This window comes from Lethenteron reissneri, chromosome 68 (genome assembly GCF_015708825.2).
Source record: "Lethenteron reissneri isolate LAM-NWPU_2019-01 chromosome 68, ASM1570882v1, whole genome shotgun sequence".
NCBI classification, from domain to species: Eukaryota; Metazoa; Chordata; class Hyperoartia; order Petromyzontiformes; family Petromyzontidae; genus Lethenteron; species Lethenteron reissneri.
This window is the reverse complement of record NC_083846.1, coordinates 866,807-884,689: the sequence shown is the minus strand read 5'-3', so window position 1 is coordinate 884,689 and position 17,883 is coordinate 866,807. Positions and strand designations below refer to the sequence as shown.

The following is a 17,883-nucleotide window of genomic DNA, read 5'->3' as shown; positions in this document are numbered from 1 at the left end:
GTTTGCCTGCGTGTAAGTGTAAGTGTGCGTGTGTGTGTTCGTTGGCCTGCGTGTAAGTGTGAGTGTGCGTGTGTGTGTTCGTTTGCCTGCGTGTAAGTGTGAGTGTGCGTGTGTGTGTCCGTTTGCCTGCGTGTAAGTGTGAGTGTGCGTGTGTGTGTTCATTTGCCTGCGTGTAAGTGTGAGTGTGCGCGCGTGTGTGCGTGTGTGTGTTCGTTTGCCTGCGTGTGAGTGTGCGCGTGTGTGTAAGTGTGAGTGTGCGCGAGCGGTAATTTCGCTGTTAGCGCGCTATGCTACGAGCCGAGCGACGCCAGTTCAATTCCCGCTCACTGCCAACACCATTGACGATTATCTGAACCGGTCCTGGGCCTCCCCTAGGTCGCCTCAGCCTCAAATGAGTTTCTGGTGCGGTGTGTGAACATCGCCGCTAAAGTGGGCACCATCCTGGTCACCCACCCCATCGTGTGCCGTTCCGGCCTGCATAAGTGCGAACAGCCCTTGCCCCAACAGTCTGTTTAAGGCGATACGGTGTGTGTGTGTGTGTGTGCACCAGAGTGACAGACGGTGGAGATGATTCTGAAGCGAGGCACTTGCAGTAATATCTGTGAGCCCCATCCATTTACCCGGGCACTGCATTCTGAATACGCACGCTCCATTAACCAGGCTAATATGCCACATTACGAATTGTTTTCTGAACATCTGCGCGTGGTATCCGTCCGCGTGTGTGGGATGGGTGGCCGATGGAGGTGACGCTCGCGCTGACTCACAGCGACAAGAACCTGGGTTCGATTCCCCCCCCACTCGTGCCACACTTTCTGTATGGAGTTGGTGTGTTCTCCTCCCATGTTCGGCATTGAATGAGTATAAGTGTGATTATATGAGTGTGGGCTTTGTAGAAGCTACCTGGCCACAGATAATAGCTCAGATAAGTGGCTGATAGTATCATCATCATGTGGACATTTATAGCGGCAGCCGAACACTCGAAACGCGTGATGTTGATTCTACATGTGGGTGGGAGGGCTGGAACCGGAGGACCCGGAGAAAATGTCCACGCGACCATGGGGAGAGAGAAACACGCCATCTCCAAATATACAGCAACAGGCATCGTCAGGGTCGGGATCGAACCCACGACCTCCCGTATACCAGACGAGGTAGTTAACATCTCCTGGCCACCGTGCCATGCTTGAGTAGCGGAGTGATGTAAAGTCACAACTCTGTAATTTGTCGGCCAAGCCGTTGCTGACGGAAGCGGCCTCCACTCGAGAACATTTAAAGGAGGCCCACCCGCCAAAGGAGGGCCTTTGGCATCCTCTTCCACGCTGGCACAGACGAAGAGGGAGAGGTGGGGGGTGCCCACACTCTGTCCCAACACACCTGCTGCCTGGTAGGGGGTGGGGAGAGAGATTTGTAAACATGTGTTTAGTTTGTTGTCCTTTCCCCACATCCGCCGACTAACACGGTTGGTTACGTACGATGCGAAAGAAGTTCAACATACATACTCTGCGGACAAATACATATTTTTATTTTTAAACTATTTAAACTGTCGGGGCGTGAGATCAGATTGAGCGGTCTCGTGTCCCGGGCTCGAAATGAGCCTCGTGGCGACTGTCGTCGCTCGCGTCTCCCAAAAAGATCCCCCGTGTGGCCTTGGGGGCCGTCCATAAATGACGTCACGCACCTATGGGGGACGGGAGGGGGTCAGACATTTGTAACGATGTGTGACGAGGGGGCGGGGGTTTGAGAAATATGACGTCACATCAAAATGCGCAGCTTTAACTGAATATAGACAACACGTTCTACGTAATAAAATATACTTTTTTTTAATAAATGTTTTCTCCTACAACATCAGAGTGCAGTGCGCCACGTTAAATACGCACTACAATGACAATGGTTTAAAGCGATTTGAAGCATGTTTTTTTTTTGGTGGGGGGGACAGAGCTTTGTGACGTCATATGTGAGGGGGGGTCTGACTTTTTGTGACGCCGTGTGACGAGGGGGGGGGGGGGGTCAAAAATCGTCCAAAATCGCGTGACGTCATTTATGGACGGCCCTTGACAGACTGTCGGGGCAGGCGCTGTTCGCGAGCAGCAGCAGCAGCGATGAAAGCCGGCGCGGCACGCGAGGGGGTGGGTGGCCAGCGCCACGCCGGACCGCGTTTGTCTCCCTAGTGGCGATGTCTGCTACACACCGCACCGGGTACCCAGATGAGGCGTCCCAGCGCGCGCACACAGACACAGACTCAGACGCTGTGTGCAGTGACAAAGTGAAATACAAATCTAAAACACGGGGGTTGGCATTGGGAAATAATTAGGAACGTGAAATAAAGAAAATATATCGTGACACAGAGAGGCGGAGTGGGGCGGGGGGGATGGGCGGTTTGGGGGGTATGGGGGAGGTGGGGGTGAGGTGGGGGTGAGGGGGGAGGTGGGGTTGTGGGGGTGAGGTGGGGGTGAGGTGGGGGTGAGGGGGGAGGTAGGGAGGTAGGGAGATGAGGGTGAGGGGGGAGGTGGGGAGATGGGGAGATGGTGGTGAGGGGGTAGGGTGATCTGGGGGTGAGGGGGGAGGTAGGGAGGTAGGGAGGTGAGGGTGAGGGGGGAGGTGGGGAGATGGTGGTGAGGGGGGAGGAGTGAGGGAGAGGTGGGGGTGAGGGGGGAGGTGGGGAGGTGGGGAGATGGTGGTGAGGGGGGAGGGGTGAGGGAGAGGTGGGGGTGAGGGGGGAGGTGGGGAGGTGGGGAGATGGTGGTGAGGGGGGAGGAGTGAGGGGGAGGTGGGGGTGAGAGGGGAGGTGGGGAGGTGGGGAGATGGTGGTGAGGGGGGAGGGGTGAGGGAGAGGTGGGGGTGAGGGGGGAGGTGGGGAGGTGGGGAGATGGTGGTGAGGGGGGAGGGGTGAGGGGGAGGTGGGGGTGAGGGGGGAGGTGGGGAGATGGGGAGATGGTGGTGAGGGGGGAGGGGTTAGGGGGAGGTGGGGGTGAGGTGGGGGTGAGGGGGGAGGTGGGGTTGTGGGGGTGAGGTGGGGGTGAGGTGGGCGTGAGGGGGGAGGTAGGGAGGTGAGGGTGAGGGGGGAGGTGGGGAGATGGGGAGATGGTGGTGAGGGGGTAGGGTGAGCTGGGGGTGAGGGGGGAGGTGGGGAGGTGGGGAGATGGTGGTGAGGGGGGAGGAGTGAGGGGGAGGTGGGGGTGAGAGGGGAGGTGGGGAGGTGGGGAGATGGTGGTGAGGGGGGAGGGGTGAGGGAGAGGTGGGGGTGAGGGGGGAGGTGGGGAGGTGGGGAGATGGTGGTGAGGGGGGAGGGGTGAGGGGGAGGTGGGGGTGAGGGGGGAGGTGGGGAGATGGGGAGATGGTGGTGAGGGGGGAGGGGTTAGGGGGAGGTGGGGGTGAGGTGGGGGTGAGGGGGGAGGTGGGGTTGTGGGGGTGAGGTGGGGGTGAGGTGGGCGTGAGGGGGGAGGTAGGGAGGTGAGGGTGAGGGGGGAGGTGGGGAGATGGGGAGATGGTGGTGAGGGGGTAGGGTGAGCTGGGGGTGAGGGGGGAGGTAGGGAGGTGAGGGTGAGGGGGGAGGTGGGGAGATGGTGGTGAGGGGGGAGGAGTGAGGGAGAGATGGGGGTGAGGGGTGAGGGGGGAGGTGGGAATGTGGGGGGGAAGGTGGGGTAGGGAGGTGGGGGGGGCAGAGAGGTGGGGAGTGGGAGGTGGGAGGAGGTGGCATGGAGATGGGGTAGAGGGAGTTGGGGGGGGTGGGGGGTGGGGGCGATCAAAGACGAATTCGCGCGAATGCCAAGAGAGGGTTTTTGGAGGCGATGATCGGATTTAATAAAACAGCGCTTATCAGCCAGCGAGTGTGAGACACCAGATAAAGTATATATATAGAGTGTATATACACATGTAGAGCCACACACTCTCGCGCAGCGAAATATACTCTCATACAGAGAGCCATGGACCCACACAGAGGCCCCGTAGACTCACACAGAGACCCATAAACTCACCCCAAAGATACCCCTGGACTTACGCAGAGACCATTAGACACCCAGCGAGAGTGGTTCCTGCTCACGTCAGGTGTAAATTACACGTTCCCGGCGAGAGTCGCCACTTCGGGCGAACATTGTAGACCTCTCCATAAAGAGGTGCTCACTTCATCGACCAACCCCCCCCCCCCCCCCCCACGGCCACTCACTAGGAGTTCAATTCGCGACCTTCCCGCCCTTCCACTGAGCCTCTGAGAATAACTCGACACGGACAGAGACACAGACTGTTCGTACCCACACACACACACAGAGACATTTTTATTATTTCGTCATAATTTTGATCCAGGCAAAAAGTTCCCATTTTTTGTTTGTATGTTAAATTTATTTTGCACCGTACGTAGGCGACCATGCTCATCATACACACTTAGCAACCATGTTATCATACACACACACACTTACCGTCAACAAATACACACACCCACTAACAAACCATTACACACACAACACATTCACCCGGAACAAAACACAAAGACAAATGTCCCGTGTAGCCTTAACGGGCTGTTGGGGCAAGTGCTGCGAGCGAATAGCACCGATGACGGCCAAACGGCACACACGAGGGTAAGATGGCCAGCACCACGCCCGGCCGCCTTTGTCTCCCTAGTGGCGATGTTTACACAATGCACCGGGTACTCATTTGAGGCTGAGTCGACCTAGGGGAAGCCCAGGTCCGGTTCAGATAATCGTCACGGGTATTGGCCGTGACCGGGAATTGAATTCGGGTCCGTGTGTTCGTAGCGCAGCGCGCGCACCATTGCGCCACCGCTCCCCACAACCACCACAACCAACCACCACCACAACCACCACAACCAACCACCACAACCACCACTGCCGCCGCAGCCGTGGGCCCGAGAACCCGGTCATGCAAATCAGCGCTCACGCCGCAGCGGTTATCAGTCGCCAGGCGGAGTGCGACTGCCGTGCAGAATGTGAATGCGACCCGTTGCGCCCGCGGTGGGGTGGACAGTGATGTGGGTTGTGGGTGTGGGGGGGGGTGAGCCGCTCCTGGGTCTTCCTCCCGTAGGTCCAGTCGGTCTACTCAGAACGAGAACGCGGCGCGGTGTGTGAAGTCAAACATCGCCACGAGGGAGACAAAGGCGGCCTTCACAGCTGCTGCTGCTGCTGCTGCTACTCGCTACTAACAGCACTTGCCCCAACAGTTTGTTCAGGCTGCACGGGGGATCTTTGTCTTCGTGGTGGTGGGGGTGGATGGGATGGGTGGGTTGGCTGCTAAATCCACAGCGCTCGGCTTCTTGCGAATTCGTATTCCGCCCGGAGCCGCGTGGCCGCGAACGCGACCGCTTTGTACACGGGGGGGGGGGGGGCTGGGGCACGCGCTCATTATTTAATATTATGTAATAATAATAATTATTATTATAATTCTGGAGCAGTGCAGACGGGTATTACCGCTGTGTTATTAATCACGGGGTATGTTGTAGAGTATGTGGGATGGCTCAGAGATGTGAACGACCTCGCCTGGTGTACAGGAGGTCGTGGGTTCGATCCCGTCCTTGACGATTGATGTATATTTGGAGTTTGCGTCTCTCTGTCTCTCTCCCCGTGGTCGCGTGGATTTTTCTCGGTGTCCTATCATTTGTAAACCAGGCAGCTTCTGAAAGCGAGCTGTATAGCTCAGTGTTGGGCCTCACCTAGTAACATAAAAATAACAACAAAATACCGCGATGTTAAATCACTGCGCGTTCTTTAGGTAGGCTGTCACGGAGGCAGGACAGATACACAACAATACGTTACACACGACACCACGATCCTACTCTAAATAAAGTGAATTACGAATGATAATATTGATTATTGAGATTGTTTTTGTTTTTGTTTCATTCAGGATCTCAAAGCGTCGTGCGTATCAAGGAGGAAGGGATGATGCCCATTTAACAACCCGAGTATACGCTGCGTATGAAGACAAAGACCCCCCGTGTAGCCTTAACAGACTTTTGGCATAAGTGCTGTTAGCGAGGCGCGGCACCCTTTGTGGGCCGGCAGGGCACGCGACGGGGTGGGTGGCCCATGCCACGCCCCGTTGGCGCTGGCTCGCTCTTCCTCTCCCGCTCACTCTCCCCGCGCTCTCTCGATCTCTCTCGCTCTGTCTCTCTCTCTCCCACTCTCTCTCGCTCTGTCTCTCTCTCTCTCTCCCACTCTCTCCCGCTCACTCTCCCCGCGCTCTCTCGATCTCTCTCGCTCTGTCTCTCGCTCTGTCTCTCTCTCTCTCCCACTCTCTCCTGTCGCTCCGTTGGACGTCGGCTCGCGCGATTGTTTTTCCAGCCCAGACGATTTGCGAGAGAAGCAGCCAGGGCAGGGGTCCTTATATTCCCCCCCCACCATCCCAATTAATTATAATTAAAATGAAATTGGCAAATTTAGTATTTTATGATGGCATTACAATGACCTACTTTTGCACGAATTCCCATCCCTAAGTCTTTATATAATGGTGGAATTTAAAAAAAAACAACAAGCATAATCATCTGTGCTCAATCCACTGCTGGATGAAGGCTTCCCCAAGCCTCCACTACCGCCACCATCATCATCAAAGCAGCCATGGTAAATCCACTGCTGGATGAATGCTTCCTCCTACCCCAATCAAGATTTAGATTTGATTCAATCTCAATTGCCATCACAAATTTGCTCCCAAATCCCCAAAAACGGAAGATCATGCTATTTTATAACAAAAAATAAAAATCCAGTTCTATTCCCTTCACGTATTATGGATATCAGAAACAACATCATTGAACAAACGGAGTGCTTCAAATGCTTGGATTCACTGATTGATCCGAAACTTACATTCCAACCCCATATTGATCAGATATCTCAAAGAAAATGAAATAAAAAATAAGGTTTGTATACAGACACAAACATTGTATTTCCATTAGATTACACCTGCAAATCGTTGAAGCTATCCTTCTATCACTGATTTACTACGCTGATGCTGCTTACAAATCAGCTACTAAGGAAACACTAAACAGACTAAACCCGCTTCATCATTCTGCTCTTCGATTTCTGCTGGATGTACCATACAGGACCCACCATTGTGACCTCTACTTAAATCTAATCTCACATCACTTGATGCAAGAATACATCTACATTGGGCTCTGTTCAGCCATAAAATCCTTATTTAAAAATATGCGCTATACGTAGCAAATTCATTAACCCCCTCGGCAAATCTAAGAAACATAAGACGTCCATAGAATTGCCTTTTAACTTTCCCAAGAAAAATAATTGGAATAGGTGACGAAGCCTTTTGCCGTTGCGGCACCAACGTTTTGGAACAACATTGTTTGCTCCATTAACATCGTAAATCTTCAAAAAGTATCCTGAAGCACAAGATTAGTGCTGCGTACAACTACAATTGTGATACGATAAAATCTGACTGGAATAAAAGCGGAGAGAAAGCTTCAAATCAAGATCAAATCAAGATTACAAGCGGAGTTGGAAATGGGCGTGTCTTTGACACGTCTTAGACACGCCCACTTCTAAACGTCAGCTTGTATCGTGTATCACAACTCCCACGCCTGCCATTCTAGAGGACGTGGGTCCGATCTCGACCCTGACGCTTGTTATATATTTGGAGTTTGCATATTCACCCCATGGTCGTGTGGATTTTTATCTCCGCGTTGGATAGGATGGACGATGCTGTCAGGGACGTGAGTTAGGGCCACGATGGGTCGCAGATGTTAACTACCTCGCCTTGTGTACAGGACGTTGTGGGTTCGATCCCAACCTTGATGCCTGCTGTATAATTTTAGTTTGCGTCTCTCTCTCTCGCGCTCTGTGCCCGTGGTTGGATTCTCCGCTCTGGGTTCTTGTCGGCTTTTTAACTCCACATTTAGAAACATGCGTTTAGAGTATGTGGCTGCTATAAATGTCACGTGACTCGCCACTCTTTTGAGCTATCATCTGTGGCCAGGTCGCTTCTGAAAAAGAGCTACACAGCTCAGTAGGGCCCTACCTGGTAAAATAAAAACACAGCTTAATAAAAGTTATATTTGAACTGCAAATGTCTGCATAACGAGTGGCGAACGTGGGAGCGCCTGACTATGGCATCATCAGCAGCAGTATCAGCAGTATCAGCAGTATCAGCAGTAGTAGCATCAGCAGTATCAGCATCGGCAGCATCAGCAGCGGTAGCTGCAGTATCAGCAGCAGTAGCAGCATCGTCATCAGCAGGGAATTCTGCAGGATGCCCTGACCTATGCATGCCACTTGTAATCGAACTTGCTTAACCTTGTGTAATGACAGAGTGCCATCTGTTGGCTACGAGGGGTAATCACAACTATGGGTGCGTTATATAATAACCAACCAGAAGCTCTGGGAACCTGCTCGAAGGTTCTAGAAGGGGGACGTGACCGAAGGTTCGGGGCTGTCGTGGGGTCCCGGGTCTTGGCTGCCGTCGCTGTCTTCGCCGTCATCTCTCTCCTCATCGTCCGGCCGCATGGATGATCCTCTGCACGGCTCCCATCGTCATCCTCGTTATATTAGTCATCCAGCTAGATAGTTAGACGCCGACGATGGGGCTGTGTAGATGGGTCAGCTATGCGTAGCCCCGTGTGTATATAATTGTCGCCCAGTGATTGTGTCTGAAGTGTGAGAATAAATAAGAAGCCCTCTACACGTCGTGTGCCGGAAGTCGCTCACTGCCCTTGTACAGCCAATCAGACTTCGACTCTACAGCCAATCAGACTTCGACTCTACAGCCAATCAGACTTCGACTCTACAGCCAATCAGACTTCGACTCTACAGCCAATCAGACTTCGACTCTACAGCCAATCAGACTTCGACTCTACAGCCAATCAGACTTCGACTCTACAGCCAATCAGACTTCGACTCTACAGCCAATCAGACTTCGACTCTACAGCCAATCAGACTTCGACTCTACAGCCAATCAGACTTCAACTCCACAGCCAATCAGACTTCGACTCTACAGCCAATCAGACTTCGACTCTACAGCCAATCAGACTTCGACTCTACAGCCAATCAGACTTCGACTCTACAACCAATCAGACTTCGACTCTACAGCCAATCAGACTTCGACTCTACAGCCAATCAGACTTCGACTCTACAGCCAATCAGACTTCGACTCTACAGCCAATCAGACTTCGACTCTACAGCCAATCAGACTTCGACTCTACAGCCAATCAGACTTCGACTGAATCGTGAATGTGGCATCTACTCTATAGCGAATCAGACATCTACTCTATAGCGAATCTTACATATGTAGTATTGTAAATACTGACAAATAAACTTCTTATGAGGCAACACTTTGGTTTACTGTCTGTACTACAAGGTGAAGGCTATATCGGTCCCCTCACCCGATACCTACGGAGCTATGGCCTCCGAACTATACGTGACCTAACACTGGTAACCCGTTCCCTATCGTCCTCCGGCTGGGACCTAGGGGAGGTTGACTGACCCGACCTCCTGGTCCGTGGGTCCTGACCACTGGCCTCACTGAGCTCCGGCCCTTAGAAGGACTGCGGAACTTGGGGTCCAGGGTCCTATTTTCCAGCCCGGTCTTCGGTCTTCAGTGTGGAGATAACTGAGCCCGAGCTCTGAGTGCTCTGGCTTACATTCTCGTCCGTGGCTTGCTCCGCCCTAGCCACGCCCTCCTTCTGGAACTCTCTGAAAGGTGACGTCATTCCCCCGGTCCCCCCCCCCCCCACCCGGGGGCCTGGGGAATGTGTCCCAGGATCCGTTTACTGGGATCCGCCGTTGGCCCCTTTCTGGCCCATGGACATTTGCCCTGGCGAGGTAATGCCTCTGCCCACTATTGACAATAGGTGAAACTACAGGCCTGCTGAATGGTGAGTAACAATCATCCCTACACATCTACTCAAGAGCGAATCTGACATCTAATTTACAGCGAATCTGACATCCACTCTGTAGTGAATCTGACATCCACTCTGCAGTGAATCTGACATCCACTCTGTAGTGAATCTGACATCTACTCTGCAGTGAATCTGACATCCACTCTGCAGTGAATCTGACATCCACTCTGTAGTGAATCTGACATCTACTCTGCAGTGAATCTGACATCCACTCTGCAGTGAATCTGACATCCACTCTGCAGTGAATCTGATATCCACTCTGTAGTGAATCTGACATCCACTCTGTAGTGAATTTGACATCCACTCTGCAGTGAATCTGACATCCACTCTGTAGTGAATCTGACATCCACTCTGTAGTGAATCTGACATCCACTCTGTAGTGAATCTGACATCCACTCTGCAGTGAATCTGACATCCACTCTGTAGTGAATCTGACATCCACTCTGCAGTGAATCTGACATCCACTCTGTAGTGAATCTGACATCCACTCTGTAGTGAATCTGACGTCCACTCTGCAGTGAATCTGACATCCACTCTGTAGTGAATCTGACATCCACTCTGCAGTGAATCTGACATCCACTCTGTAGTGAATCTGACGTCCACTCTGCAGTGAATCTGACATCCACTCTGCAGTGAATCTGACATCCACTCTGCAGTGAATCTGACATCTACTCTGCAGTGAATCTGACATCTAGTCTATAGTGAATCTGACATCTATAATCTATAGAATCTGACATCTAGTCTATAGTGAATCTGACATCTACTCTGTAGTGAATCTGACATCTAGTCTATAGTGAATCTGACATCTATAATTTATAGTGAATCTGACATCTATAATCTATAGTGAATCTGACACCCACTCTGTAGTGAATCTGACATCTATAATCTATAGTGAATCTGACATCTAGTCTATAGTGAATCTGACATCTAGTCTATAGTGAATCTGACATCAATAATCTATAGTGAATCTGACATCTAGTCTATAGTGAATCTGACATCTAGTCTATAGTGAATCTGACATCTACTCTATAGTGAATCTGACATCTCTAGTCTATAGTGAATCTGACATCTCTACTCTATAGTGAATCTCACATCTATAATCTATAGTGAATCAGACATCTATAATCTATAGTGAATCTGACATCTACTCTGTAGTGAATCTGACATCTACTCTATAGTGAATCTGACATCTAGTCTATAGTGAATCTGACATCTATTGTCTGTAGTGAATCTGACATCTACTCCATAGTGAATCTGACATCTACTCTATAGTGAATGTGACATCTCTAGTCTATAGTGAATCTGACATCTCTACTCTGTAGTGAATCTGACACCCACTCTATAGTGAATCTGACATCTAGTCTATAGTGAATCTGACATCTACTCTATAGTGAATCTGACATCTACTCTATAGTGAATCTGACATCTACTCTATAGTGAATCTGACATCTCTAGTCTATAGTGAATCTGACATCTCTAGTCTATAGTGAATCTGACTGTTATAGCGACATGCGCGATGCGACGCTGGTCTGTGCATCGTTTGTTTGGCTGCCCGGCTCTCTCGCCAGACGCGGAGCCCGGCGGTTGCCGTGTCCGCGTATTTATCAGCAGCAGCCTTGGCTTGGTCTGACACGCAGCAAGGCACCCCACCACTTCTCTATGCATGCAGCACACGAACACACACTCCCGCGGGACATACACACACACACAGGACACATACATACAGAGAGACACAAATACAGACATAGAGGGATATACACAGACAGAGCCACACCACAAAAAGAGACAACAAAGACAATGACAGGGATACACGCAGACAGAGACACACAGAGAGCCGCACCACAAAGACATACACACAGACAAAGACACACAAACACAGACGCACACAGTTCCACACACACATAGAGGGACACAGAAAAACACACACATACAGAGACACACCACAAACAAAGACGCACACAGACAGAAAGACACGTAGACAGAGAGAAACACCACGTACAGACACAACAACAACAACCGCCGTTTACCACTAAGTGGCGGTGACGTCACCACGACGTTTGTGCCAGGCTATGTGCATGTTGAGGCCACGTGAGGTGTCGAACGGTCGCTGGCAGGAGGTAACGGGGCAGACCCAGCAGGTGCCACGGGTCGACTGACTGAGATGACTGGCTGATGCACCACCTGTGCACCCTACTATGCCAACTTGCTGTGCTTTAGCCAAACGGCACTCCGCTCGTTGTGAGCATCGCTCCTCCGCTCTCCGTTGTTGTTGGAGGGCGACTGCTTCCAACTGCCCAGCAGCGTCCTTCACGAGCCTCCTCCACAGAGGCCGATCTTGACACCGCTAGTACCAGTCATCGGCAAGTCCACTCAGCTCCACATCCTCCTGTACCACATCACTTCATCTCTTCTCCAGCCCGTGCCGCGCCCGTTTAGCCCCCTCGATCCGGCCGAACAAAAGCTGTTTAGGCATGCGGTGGCTGGGCATATGGGCTACATGATCCAGCCAATGAAGCTCACCGATGGGACTTTGTCCAGATCTTTCAAGAATATGTGAGCTCCTCACACAATCCATCCTGGTTAAATCCAGGATGGATCGTAGGCAGGCCAGCCTAAATGTTTCTAATCGGCGAAGATGTTTCATTAGGGGGGTTCACGTTTCGCAATCGTAGAGAAGGGAGGGAATTACTGTGGCTGAGAAGACCTGAAGCTTCGTGCGGAGCGACAGACCAGGTAGCTTCCACACAGCGTTATGCAACCGATGCAAATATAATGGCGCTCGACTGATTCGGAGTGAGACCTCTGCTGTCAAACCAGAGCAGGTCATGAGCACATTGCCCAAGTATGGGGAACTCTCCACTCTCTCCACTACTGCCCTATCACCAATTGGGAGTTGTGGGGGTGGAGTGTCCAATGGTTCAAAATACCCAGGCATGTGCTTAGTTTTGGTGGGGCTGATGATAAGGCCCCACCTCTTAGTGGCACACTCCAGTTTCAGCAGCAGCATCTCCAACTCCTCCTCTGAATGAGCAGCAATTACCAGATCATCAGCATACATAACATGGTTGAGCAATAGGGAACCATCCATTGACCACACTCGGGCATCGATCAGTCCCCCATAGTATCTGTACCAGATGGAAATTCCTCCGGTACAGCTATTGAAGGCTTCACGAACTAGGTTGTCGAAATAGATGTTAAATAATGTGGGAGCCTAAGGACATCCCTGTCGCACCCCAACGTGAACAGGGAATGGCTCCGACTACCGGCCACGTAGATTTAGCCGGGCCCGCTCACCATCATGAAGGTCCTTAATGATTATGAGCAGAGGGTCAGGAACTCCGAAAGCACGAACCAGGAGGGGTGTTGGTGGTTGTAGGGGCGAGCCAGGAGGGGAGTTGGTGGTTGTAGGGGCGAGCCAGGAGGGGATGTTGGTGGTTGTAGGGGCGAGCCAGGAGGGGTGTTGGTGGTTGTAGGGGCGAGCCAGGAGGGGTGTTGGTGGTTGTAGGGGCGAGCCAGGAGGGGTGTTGGTGGTTGTAGGGGCGAGCCAGGAGGGGTGTTGGTGGTTGTAGGGGCGAGCCAGGAGGGGTGTTGGTGGTTGTAGGGGCGAGCCAGGAGGGGAGTTGGTGGTTGTAGGGGCGAGCCAGGAGGGGTGTTGGTGGTTGTAGGGGCGAGCCAGGAGGGGTGTTGGTGGTTGTAGGGGCGAGCCAGGAGGGGTGTTGGTGGTTGTAGGGGCGAGCCAGGAGGGGAGTTGGTGGTTGTAGGGGCGAGCCAGGAGGGGTGTTGGTGGTTGTAGGGGCGAGCCAGGAGGGGTGTTGGTGGTTGTAGGGGCGAGCCAGGAGGGGTGTTGGTGGTTGTAGGGGCGAGCCAAGAGGGGAGTTGGTGGTTGTAGGGGCGAGCCAGGAGGGGAGTTGGTGGTTGTAGGGGCGAGCCAGGAGGGGAGTTGGTGGTTGTAGGGGCGAGCCAGGAGGGGAGTTGGTGGTTGTAGGGGCGAGCCAGGAGGGGTGTTGGTGGTTGTAGGGGCGAGCCAGGAGGGGTGTTGGTGGTTGTAGGGGCGAGCCAGGAGGGGTGTTGGTGGTTGTAGGGGCGAGCCAGGAGGGGAGTTGGTGGTTGTAGGGGCGAGCCAGAAGGGGAGTTTGTGGTTGTAGGGGCGAGCCAGGAGGGGAGTTGGTGGTTGTAGGGGCGAGCCAGGAGGGGTGTTGGTGGTTGTAGGGGCGAGCCAGGAGGGGTGTTGGTGGTTGTAGGGGCGAGCCAGGAGGGGTGTTGGTGGTTGTAGGGGCGAGCCAGGAGGGGTGTTGGTGGTTGTAGGGGCGAGCCAGGAGGGGAGTTGGTGGTTGTAGGGGCGAGCCAGGAGGGGTGGTGGTGGTTGTAGGGGCGAGCCAGGAGGGGTGGTGGTGGTTGTAGGGTTGAGCCAGGAGGGGTGTTGGTGGTTGTAGGGGCGAGCCAGGAGGGGTGTTGGTGGTTGTAGGGGCGAGCCAGGAGGGGAGTTGGTGGTTGTAGGGGCGAGCCAGGAGGGGTGTTGGTGGTTGTAGGGGCGAGCCAGGAGGGGTGGTGGTGGTGGTGGTTTGGCCGAGCCAGGGAATGGACGAACATGGACCTCCTCACCTCCTCATCCGATGATGGAAGCGGCGCGCCCGACCACGGCGCACGATATCCGATACCTGCCACATCCACTCGGGGATTCCCCAACCACCCCCCCTCCATTCGTCTCCCTTAATTCAATCCGCGCACGCGAAGTGTCCGAGGGCCGCGTAAAAGTGATTGCTCCCTAACTTAGTTTAATGCACTGTCATTCCCCCCTCCGCCTCGGCACTCCAGCCCCGCCACCCTCCCCCGCCCCCACCCTCCCGGCCCCCAAGTCGCGCCGTTCCCGAATTGTCTCCGGGTCGAGGAGTGATGCCCTTAACATTCTTGTGCGCGCGATATTGATGATCATGATGACGTTGTTCGCAGAAAAATCCGTTTCGTTTCTAGCGATGCCCTCCCGCCTTCTCGTGGGGAACGGAGGTGGAGAGAGGAGGATTGAGGAGGGAGGTGGAGGGAGGAGGAGGGAGGTTGAAGGTGGAGGAGAGAGGAGGAGGAAGGAGGGATGATGGGGGAGGTTGATTGTCGATCTCTCGCGGTGTAAATTCAACGCCCGTGTTGTTTGCGTCCCATGATGGCGCGTGTCACGGGGGAGGGAGATTGAATGAATGATTGCATGAGTGAGTGAATGAATGAGTGACTGGGTTCACAGAGAACACAGCTAACCGGCACGATCCCTCTCGGCCTTTTGATAACTCTGCTCCACACACAAAGGATTATATTCTGTGGGTCTTTCGGTAAAGCCACGTAAATATAAAAATAATAAAAATTATCACAATATCACGGGGAATATCACGTGTGATATTGTGATTATTTTTTTTATTATTTTTTAAAATTTCTCTCTACGTGGCTTTAGCTAAAGACCCAAAGAATATGAATTCCTGCAGTCACAAAAGCTTCAAGTCAACAGGATTGTTTCCCATCGTTGTCGTTGTCAGCCATGCTCAACCCACTGCTGGATGAAGGCCTCCTCCCAGTGACTTCCTCCTTTCCTCTGTCTGCACTCCTTCTGCCGCGAGTTAGAATCTCTCCCCCCCTCAAACCTCCTCCACATCTTCCATCCTCCTCCTCCCCCCACACTTCCTCCTCCCCCTCCCCTCTCTCCCTCCATCCTCCTCCTCCATCCTCCAAGCACGGACCCGCGGGGTCCTGGCCCTGCCGCTCCCCCCCCCCCAACATCCCTCCCCCCGTGTGGGTCGCTCCGGAGTGGGGGGGAGGGGTGCGGGCGGTTTTGGAGGCATAGGTCACCGAGATAATGAAGACGAGAGAGAGATGGAGAGAGGGAGGGATAGAGGGACAGAGAAGGAGAGAGATGAAGAGAGACAGGGAGGGAGAGAGATGGAGGGCAATAGTGAGAGGAGTGAGATGGAGTGAGATGGAGAGGGAGGGAGAGGGAGGGATAGGGATGGAGCGAAGCGAAAGGCTCGAGAGTAAAAGAGATACGAAGAGAATCGAGAAGGAGGGAGATATGAAATAGATGGACACAGAGAGAGAGATAGAGAGGGTGAGAGGGTGAGAGAGAAGGGTGGGAGTGGGAAGCGGAGAGAGAACGCGGGCTCGGGAAATAGATGTAGAGAGTGCGAGGGGGTGATAGATAGAAGAGATGGTGAGACAGCGACAGAGGGGGGAGGGGGCAGAGAGAGAGAGAGGAAATAGAGAAATAAAATAGGGAGAAGGGGCAGAGAGAGAGAGGGCCTCTATAAAAGAGAGGCGGCATGGGGAGCGGGTGATGGACACCGCAGATCAAAGACGGAGGAGTCGCAAAGCGAATCGAAGAGCCACGCAGAGCGCCAGCGTGTTCCCACAGATCCACACAGACGCCAGAGACAAAGATCCCCCGCCCCCCGTGTAGCCTTAACATTCTGCCGGGGCAAGTGCTGCTAGCAAGTCGCAGCAGCACCCGTGACGATGCGGGAGCACGACGCGATGGGTGTCCAGCACCACGCCCGGCCTCCTTCGTCTACCCAGTGGCGATGTTTCCACACCGCACCAGGTGCACTCGTTTGAGTAAGCTGAGTCGACCTAGGGGTAGCCCAGGACCGGTTCAGATGATCGTCACTGGGTGTTTGTGGCCATGAGCGGGAATCGAACTGGGATCGCCGGGTACGTAGCGAAGCACGCTAACCGTGACAGCTCACACACTCACGCAGACACACTCCAATACCAATACCCACTATTCGCCACTAAGTGACGGTGAGGTCACCACGACGCCTGTGCCAGGCTAGGTGCACTTTGATGCCACGTGAAGCGTCGAAGGCTCGCTGACGGGAGGTCACGGGACAGACCCAGGTGTGCTCTTTCATTCAGACTCTGTCGCCTCGACGGACCTGGTTTTCACCTGAGGACGGCTGCTTGCGTTGTGGCCGAAACGTCGTGAGAATAATTTTATTATGTTTTATTTTTATTATTTTATTACTTCCCTTCTACGTGACTTTACCGAAAGAACCAAGAAGAGACCCAGATGAATTTTACGGTTGCACCCGAGTCAAGAGCCGCATGGCTCACAGGGTTAGACATCATATATGAAACTGAAAAACTGAAAACCGGCGCTCCGCTCGTTGTTGTGAGCGTCGCTTCTCCGCCCTCCGTTGTTGTTGGAGGGCGACTGCCTCCAACTGCCCAGTAGCGTCCTTCACGAGCCTCCTCCATAGAGGCCGATCTTGACACCGCTGGTAGCAGTCTTCGGCAAGTCCACTCAGCTCCACATCCTCCCGTACCGCATCACTCTATCTCTATGCGGCCAAACAGAAGTTGCTTGGGCATGCGGTGGCTGGGCATGCGGGCTACATGAGCCAGCCAACGCAGCCTTGCCTGCCGGAGGAGATCACTGATGGGAATGTGTCCAGGTCGTTCTAGGATTTGTGAGCTCCTCACACAATCCAGTCCGGGTAAACCCTGGATGGATCGTAGGCATGCCAGCCAGACTGTGGCCGAGAAGACCCGATGCTTCTTGCAGAGCGACAGATCGGGCAGCTTCCACACAGAGTTACGCAACCGACCACAGACGCTTCTGGAGAGTTGTATTTGACGTGTGTATTTCCCATTTGTGCAATAGGTATCCGCATCTGCTACTGTGGTCTGTGCAGTGGACGCGCTGTTTCTATAGAGAGGGGCGCAGAGCTTGGGCAACTGTTGAGTCGCGCCGGCACCCAGCGTGGCTGCTGTTGCTGGTTGTCAACTCGTTTGTGGTTCCTTCTCCTCCTGCCGCCTCCAAGTCTCTCTCCCCCTCTCTCTCCCTCTCTCTCTCCCTCTCTGGTTTAATTTTTATTTCAGAATCCACGTAACTTTATTGAAACCATGCCAAACGTCAATCCACTTCTGTCAGCAAACAGCAACACAGGCATACACACACTTCCAACAAGTAACAATACAACAAACTGAAGAGCAGGGTGGCGAAGGACAGTGCTTCATGAAGGGAGGGCATCCTTGGGCGAATAAAGTTTAATGTCCATACTTCTGGA

The 17,883-nt window shown here is 53.2% G+C and overlaps 1 protein-coding gene across 1 annotated transcript in view; it reads right to left on the bottom strand.

Moving 5' to 3' along the window:
• Positions 1 to 17,729: 17,729 nt before the first annotated feature.
• The window catches only part of LOC133360292 (RING-box protein 1-like), a 464-nt gene continuing 310 nt past the window's right edge, over positions 17,730 to 17,883 (bottom strand). The window contains exon 1 of the mRNA XM_061578934.1: positions 17,730 to 17,883. This exon is cut by the window's right edge and continues 310 nt beyond it. Within this exon, the coding sequence (XP_061434918.1) occupies positions 17,864 to 17,883 (20 nt within the window). The 3' untranslated portion in view covers positions 17,730 to 17,863.